This window comes from Fragaria vesca, linkage group LG2 (assembly GCF_000184155.1).
Source record: "Fragaria vesca subsp. vesca linkage group LG2, FraVesHawaii_1.0, whole genome shotgun sequence".
In the NCBI taxonomy this organism is placed as follows: domain Eukaryota; kingdom Viridiplantae; phylum Streptophyta; class Magnoliopsida; order Rosales; family Rosaceae; genus Fragaria; species Fragaria vesca.
This window is the reverse complement of record NC_020492.1, coordinates 3696779-3705488: the sequence shown is the minus strand read 5'-3', so window position 1 is coordinate 3705488 and position 8710 is coordinate 3696779. Positions and strand designations below refer to the sequence as shown.

General features: G+C 37.7%; 2 protein-coding genes across 2 annotated transcripts in view; both read left to right on the top strand.

The window, feature by feature from the left end:
- LOC101310668 overlaps positions 1-1305 on the top strand; it is a 6395-nt gene extending 5090 nt beyond the window's left edge. Inside the window, exon 2 of the mRNA XM_004292073.1 lies at positions 1206-1305. Within this exon, the coding sequence (XP_004292121.1) occupies positions 1206-1305 (100 nt within the window). The remainder of the gene's footprint in view (positions 1-1205) is intronic.
- A 5514-nt stretch (positions 1306-6819) lies between these two features.
- On the top strand, positions 6820-8710 carry LOC101309886 (ABC transporter G family member 8-like). Its single transcript, XM_004289735.1, has one exon. The coding sequence runs from the start codon at positions 6820-6822 to the stop codon at positions 8647-8649; it is 1830 nt and encodes a 609-aa protein (XP_004289783.1). The 3' UTR covers positions 8650-8710.

Here is an 8710-nt window from a genome sequence, read left to right as displayed (position 1 = left end):
ACTAACACATAGGTGCGTTGTGCTCTTTTTCCCTTCGACCAAGATTTATTTTGTCCCATTGGGTTTTTGTTACTTGGCAAGGTTTTTTAATGAGGCAACACCATATGCACTGTTTTAACTTTGACTTGGCACAAGGGGGAGTGTTGAAGGAAAAATACCTTATGTGTGCCTTCGTCAAAGTAACTGACGAGAATAGATTAAGGCATTAGTGATTAACGGATGTAACGGCTCAATTAGTTATATCAGTCATTATGCACATTGTTATTACCATTGATTATCGTCATTATGTGCGTGCAATTACCGTTGAAATTCACCTTTATATAAAGAGGGTTTCTAATGAGAATGAGTAGACCTTGTTCCATATCATATTTTCTGTAACATAAAGATAATTTTCATAGGAGTAATTTCCTCTTCTTCAACATTCTTAATTTCCTCAAAATTAGGAACGCTGAAAGCTCTTCTTCCAATTTGCTCATCGTCTTCCTTTGTTTTGAAAATGGAAGTCTATCAGGTTTCATTGGGTTTGTTACTAAAATGACGGCTTTGTTTTTTGAATGAGTGGTATTTAACTTATAAAAAGTTGAGGATTGATTCTGGAGCTATAGCCCTAATATTAGTCTCTATTAGATACGTAAGAAAACTGAATCTGGGGAAGAACTTGGATTACACCATGGAGAGAGAGAGAGCGTTGAACTTCCTCTGAATCTTGCATTTTCTTATTTTGTTATGATTAATGAGTTTCATTTGTGATTAAATTAATCAGTTAAAAATAAAAAAGAGTGAAAGATTTAAATTTAATTCATTCATTGATTGTCTTTTGATCTAATGGTCGACAATTGGAGTGTAAAATGGACTATAAATTAGGATACCGTGGATCCGCCCCCCACATTTGTAAGTCAAATTATGGGTTTGTCTGCTATACTGATATGTACAGCATACAAACTGATGGATATGCCACGTGCAAGGCACGTGAAGAGAGATTCAAAGATTTAACCGATTATCACCGGTTCCCCACACGTGAGACTGTGAGAGAAAGAGAGTGAGAAAAGGAGGGGTGGTCAGAAAGGGGAAAGAGGGGGGTCTCTCTGGTCTTTTGGATTTCTAATAAAGCTTTATCTAGTTGATACCCATCACAGCTCTCGATCCTTTTGCTGTGTTCATGTTCAATCATTCATGATTTCTTACTCATGTTTGTCTTAATGAAGGTTGACCCATGTGGGTCTTCATGGCTTCTCTGGTTTTCAGTTAAGTCACAGCTTCATTCCAAGGTATAGACCGTGGAATGGCGGAATGGATAATGATTAGAGGCCGGCGGTTTTGCGCTTTCAGGCGAGGCTGGTGGGGCGAGATGCGGTGAACGAGCGGATTGCCAATGAAGGTGGTGGATAAACTGAGAGGGAAAAAGAATATTAGGTTTGGAGAAAGGGAAAGAGATGCAGGTAGTGGTGGTGGTGCCGTCGGCGGAGATAATGGAGTATGGGGCGACGGGGTCGGGTTTGGGTTTGGAGAACGGGTAAGGCCGATGAGATTAGGTTTTATGGATAATGGGATTAAAGAATTTTTCTTTATGTGATTATTGCAAATAATATGTTTAATTTTTTTTTCTTCCATTTAAAGAAGAGAAATTTTAAATACACACCCCTAATATCTTAATACACACCTCTTACTTAATACACCACTTATCAAGTTTTTCATTTCAGTATTATACTTAATACACATCTCAAACTGTCTAAAATGCCCTTAATTTATGAAATATTCCATTTATGTAATATAATTAATATATATTTACTATTTGATACCTTTTTTTACATATTATTTCGTCTAATTTTTACTAGAAATTTTTAGTTATCATCATTCAATTTATAATCAAATGATTATTGTTATATCCCAACTCCAAATCACCAATACAAGTTTTCAAAATTCACAAACTAGTAGAACTGTAAAAGTACAGTAGCTATTAAACATATATAGCTAGTTATTCGATAAAACATGTCATGATAAAGATGCAGTACTTGACAACATGATCTGCAAGATCAAACTAAAGCTGATACAGATAAAAAAAAAATAATAAATAAAAAGAAGAAAAAAAAAAAAGACAACCCAAATAAATTGTGGAGAAGAGTTGAGGTTAGGGGAGAAGACGTGCTTTCGACGATTTTAGGATAAAAGATGTTGAAAAGAATACTTCCAGCGTGATATTTTTTTTTAATAATAGATGTTTGTTTTGGTCATTTAGCTTACCTATAAAATTTCAATAGAAACATAAAATAATAGATGTGTGTATTAAGAGATTAGGGGTGTGTATTTAAAATTTCTCTTTAAAGAAATGTCAAGTAATTTGAAAAAAAGTTCCGGAATAAATTGTGTAAATTTAAGAAATGAAATGTTGAGCCATAAACATTATTAAGGTGGACAAATGTGCGGCGGACGACACACCACATGGGTTATATCTTACTTAAAATAGTTTTTTAAAATCTTTAAATCTTCATAAAATCATAGTGAATAGCTCAGTTACTCGAATAATTTCACGAAAAATTAATGAGCTCTCGTGATGACGCGTTCTTTCTACCCAAGTAAAGATTTTAAGAAAATTATATTCGCGTGACACGACTGCCCTTAGGGCTTGGGGAGGTAGAAGGGTATACATAGAGTTGATCTTTGATTAAGGTCCAAATGTTATCATAAATATGTGACTTTTCTACCTATCCGTATTTTACTATACTAATCATATCTTATGGAGCAAAATTTTATGTAAATTTGTATATAAGTTATTGTCGATTTTAGTTAAGGTGGTTAACTAAAAACTTTAAGGTATCTTGGTTTATACATCATTGACATATAAACCTATAAGATGTGTGAATTATTTAATAAGAGAATTTTTTTTTTTTTTAAGTTACTAAACAAGTTATAACACATTAGTGTGCACGTTGTGATTCCAATGCCTAAAATTCACAAAATCAAAATTCGACCGTTTGATATAATCACTATAGTTAAATATGACTATGGTAGAAAATTCAACTCTATTCAGTAATGTGGCTTGATCGAAGCGGTCAACCATATTTTCAAGTCACTTATCACACGAAAATGCTCTTACCTACCCCTCTGTGACCTATTTTGGTTGATTCTTCCGCGCACACACTCACATTTTTGAGATGTAGCCACCCAAGTAAAACTTTGTGAACGTTTACTTCCTGAGGATAGTGCTCCCCATAGAGAAGCATAAGCGTAATTAGGGTTGACCACTTTAATCGGGACCCAAATATTGTCGAATTAGAGTGATTTTTCTCCTATAGCCGTATTTCGCTATATCGATCACATCTTATTTCACAAGATTTTTAAAAATTTTGCTTCCTCTTTATAGTTGGTTTACAATGATATACATTTGCATATAAGCTACTAAACAAGTTATACCACATTAGTAGACATGTTGTGATTCCAATGCTTAGAATTCACAAAATCAAAATTAGACCTTCTGATGTGATCATTATAGATAAATATGACTATGGTAGAAAATTCAACTCTATTCGGTAACATTCGGGGCTTGATCAAAACGGTCAACCCTATTTTCAAGTCACTTATCACACGAAAATGCTCTTATCTACCCCTCTTTTACTTATTTTGGTTGATTCTTCCGCGCATACACTCTCACATATTTTAGATGTAGCCGCCCAAGTAAAAATTTAGGGACATTTACCTCCCGAGGATAGGGCTCCCAATAGGAAGCATAAGCGTAATTAGGATTGACCGCTTTGATCGGGACCCAAACATTGTCGAATTAGAGTGATTTTTCTATCATAGCCGTATTTCGATATATCGATCACATCTTATTTTACAAGATTTTTGAAAATTTTGCTTCCTCTTTATAGTTGGTTACAATGATTTACAATTGCATATAAGCTACTAAGCAAGTTATACTACATTAGTAGGCACGTTGTGATTCCAATGCTTAAAATTCACAAAATCCAAATTTGACCATCTGATGTGATCATTATAGATAAATATGACTATAGTAGAAAATTCAACTCTATTCGGTAACGTTCGGGGTTTGATCGAAGCGGTCAACCCTATTTTAAGTCACTTATCACACGAAAATGCTCTTACTTACCCCTCTGTGACCTATTTTGGTTGATTCTTCCGCACACGCACTCTTACATATTTGAGATGTAGCCGCCCAAGTAAAAATCTGGGAACGTTTACCTCCCGAGGATAGGGCTCCCCATAGGGAAGCATAAGCGTAATTAGGGTTAACCGCTTTGATCAGGACCCAAACACTGTCGAATTAGAGTGATTTTTCTACCTTTGTCATATTTTACTATACCGATCACATCTTATTTCACAAGATTTTTGAAAATTTTGCTTCCTATGTATAGCTTGTTTACAAAGGTGTACACTTACATATAATCTAATAAACAAGTTATAACACACTAATATGTACGTGGTGATTCAATGACTAAAATTCACAAAATCAAAATTTGATCGTCCGATGTGATCAAATATTGAAATATGGCTATAGTACAAAATTCACATATTTTCGTTAATGTTTTGATATTGATCCACGTGGTCAACTATATGCATGTATCAGTTTACTTACCTAAGTTCGAAGATAAATATTTAAACTTTTTAATAAAAATGAATAGAACACATCTCTATGAGAGCATAACAATTTTTGAAAATTTTTGTGAGTAACCGAGCTATGTTTGTTGATGTTTGAAGATTTGAAACTTTAAAGAATTAATTTTAAGTAAAACATGACTCCGTTACGCCATTTAAATCTTTTTTTTGTTTTGGTTACTGTCATTTAAATCGTTTTTTGTTTGTTGAATATTTATTTTTTAAGGAGTTTTTCTTAAATAATTTGATATAACAAAATTTCATAAAATTATAGTTGGGAATATATTAAGAAATTAAATAACTTTCTTACAAAAAATATTAAAAATTAATTTTTTATATTTATTGCCGCCATCCCCGCCGACGGCCAATTACAATCACTACAACGACAAGACGCCGCCATCCTCCGTTCTCTCCAGTCTCCACGACCACGACCACGACCCAAACCCGAATTTCATCTCAGCCAAAAAAACCCCAAATCTCATCTCTGCTTCCCTTTCCAAACACCCCCCAACACCGCCCTCCGATCCCCTCCGTGATCTCCACCATCAAACTCAGACCCTCGCCGCCCATCCCCTCCGCTCTCGTGTTATGTGTAATCTCTCAAATTGAGAAGTGTCGTGCTTGTTCAACGATACTGTACCTTTCAATCTCAGCCAACAGAATAACAATAGTATATAAAACAAACCCCTCTCTTCTTATTTGTGGTCTGTCGGAGGAAGAACACCAACCAGAAAAATCCCCAGAAAAGAATCTTCTTCTTGTGAGCAAATGAGAAAAGAATCTTCTTCTTCTTTTGCGCTTCTGTCAGTCTTTTTCTCACGTACGAATAACCCAAGCCACATATTTGAGACTAGAGAAATGGGAGGGCTAAGGGTTTAGCCTGTCATCAACTGAAGACCATTGATTCATGGTTCTTGCTGATCTTGCGGTTGGTATTATATTTCGTCTTTACTTTCCCAATCACGTGCAGCCCACGAGCAGTTTGTATCCCATACAAATCAGTATAGCAGAATTTTCCTATATATTAATTTGTCACGAGCTTGCTATGGGAATAGGACAATATGACTATAAGCTAGGAATCACGGATGTGCAGCTATACTCAAAGCAATGCATGTCGCCAAGTGAAGGCAGTAGTTGATCTGATATATGCTTTTATCTTCAAGGCCAAAACAAACTGCAAGACAAAAGCATATGACAGACAGACAACAATAGCAAGCTCGTGACAATATAGATGGTAAGCAGATGATGATACACTACTACTGACCCTTATCTAATAATTTAATTAAGCATCACATTCCCTCCATTTCAAGAAGAACCCTATTTCGATCGATCGCATTTTTGTTCTTGCTCATAAAATATATATCATATGTACCGAGCTATATGGATTTTAGTTCACATGATTGATGCATCTCTTCACGAACTCAGCAGGATTGCCCTAGTTGCAAATACTAGCCAACTTCTATTTCCATTACTACTTATGATCTTTGTCATTTGCTTTGTACATGGAGCTGAAAAACTGTTGATGAGTTCAAGCTAGTACTTCAACGTGTAATCTTACTCAATTGGCCAAGTGGGTACAGATCTTAAAACAGATCATGCATCCTCGATAAGAACAAGATATTCCGATGTTCATTTGGAGCTGGAGATCAATATATATAACACTATTTGGCAGAAATAAAGTTCCATTTGAGGGAAAGAAAGAAATAGAAACAATATATTTCTGATTAATTATGTGTTTCCATCCGTTTTCTGTATATTTTTTTTCTTTCATTAATATATTTTACTATGCAATTTTGTAAAATAGGCAAACAAGCAATAATTTCGATCAATTAAGAAATTTGCAAGTTAATTATGGAGCATGCTAAGAAGAATATTGCTTAGCACAAAGTCAAAACTGTCAAATAGATAGGTCCTTTTGTATTTTTGTTCACATTCCTTAAGAAATTAGCTGATTCTTCTTGCATAAAGCTAATTCCCTTGTTTGCACTGATCATTAGCACTGATTACATTCCACACAAAAATTTTATTTTCACATTTCGAAATTCCAATAGTACTAGTGTCCTACTAATGGAGAAACCACAATCATCACCAAATGTCCATTCCAGTACTTCAACTTCTACTACATGCGCATCGCTCAGCTCTTTTCACTCCTTCAAGTCCAAAGCTCCACCCTTCATCCAACCACACCTCCTAAACAGCCTCAACTCCATGGAAGACACACCATCCTTACCTGCATCAAAAACTTATGAACTAACAGCCTCCTCAATCTCATACACCAAATCCACCACCGCAATCACCGCCTTTGCTCCACTTAACTTCCTCTTCAAGCCATGCACCTCCTCTTCTTCTCCCACGTACATCCTCCGCGACGTCACCCTCACCGCCTACCCCTCCCAAATCCTCGCCGTTGTTGGCCCTAGCGGCGCCGGAAAGTCCACCCTCCTCGACATCCTAGCCGCCCGAACCTCCCCCACAAGCGGTGCCCTCCTCCTCAACTCCTCCCCCGTCAACCCTTCCTCCTTCCGTAAACTCTCCGCCTACGTTCCTCAACATGATGCATGCCTCCCCCTCCTCACAGTATTTGAGACCTTCGCCTTTGCCGCCTGCCTCCTCATCCCAAACCCTAACAAGTCCAACATTGCCACCATCGTCTCCTCTCTTCTCTCCGAGCTCCGCCTCACTCACTTGACCAACACGCGCCTCGGCCACGGCCTATCTGGCGGTGAACGTCGCCGCGTCTCCATCGGCCTAAGCCTTCTACACGACCCAGCCGTCCTCCTTCTCGATGAACCAACCTCCGGCCTCGACAGCACCTCCGCTTTCAACGTAATGCAGACCCTCAAGTCCATCTGCACCTCCCGTCAGCGCACGGTTGTTCTATCAATCCACCAACCTAGCTTCAAGATCCTCTCCACCATTGATAGAATCCTCTTGCTTTCAAAAGGTCAAGTTGTTCACCACGGAACCCTTTCTTCTCTGGAAGAGTTTCTCCTCTCAAATGGCTTCACTGTCCCTCCACAGCTCAACGCCTTGGAATACACCATGGAAATACTAAACCGCCTCACAGTCCCTAAACCTATCTCATCCACCACTTCACCTCCATTAATCTCTTCTTCTCCAAATTCTGATGATGGTGATGGAGCTAGACAAGTGGTTCGTTACAAAAGCTCTAGAATCCACGAGATTTTGACGCTTTACAATCGCTTTTGGAAAATCATATACAGAACTAGGCAGCTACTCTTAACAAACACCTTGGAGGCCTTACTTGTGGGTTTGGTTTTGGGCACCATTTACATAAACATCGGGTTTGACAAGCAAGGAATCGAGAAGAGGTTCGGTCTTTTTGCTTTCACTCTCACTTTCCTTCTTTCCTCCACAACCGAAACACTTCCGATCTTCATCAACGAAAGACCTATTCTTCTTAGAGAAACTTCCGGTGGGATTTACAGGCTCTCTTCGTATCTGATAGCGAATACTCTAGTTTTCTTGCCCTACTTGCTTGCGATCGCGATCATATACTCGGTCTGTGTCTACTTCTTGGTTGGTCTTTGTGCTAGTTGGCAAGCTTTTGCTTACTTTATCTTAGTGATATGGATCATTGTGTTAATGGCCAACTCGTTCGTCCTCTTCTTGAGTTCACTTGCTCCAAACTACATTGCCGGGACTTCGCTTGTGACGATTAGTCTCGGCGGTTTCTTTCTATTTTCCGGCTACTTTATCTCAAAGGATAACATGCCCAAGTATTGGTTGTTCATGCACTTCTTTTCTATGTACAAGTATGCTCTTGATGCGCTTTTGATCAATGAGTATGGTTGCCTTGTGTCGACGTGTATGATATGGTACTCCGATGATCGGAGTAAAAACAGTACAAAGAGTAGTAGTACATGCATGATGACCGGAGGTGATGTGTTGCAGAAGAGAGGGCTCCATGAAGGGCAGAGGTGGACCAACATTTACATCTTGATTGGATTCTTCGTTGCCTACCGTGTGCTATGTCTGCTGGTTTTGCTCAGAAGGGTTTCAAGATCAAAGAAGTAGCACTGAATTGTAATAATGTATATCTTGTAAGTTGCATGCTCAATATTTTTATTTTCTTTTC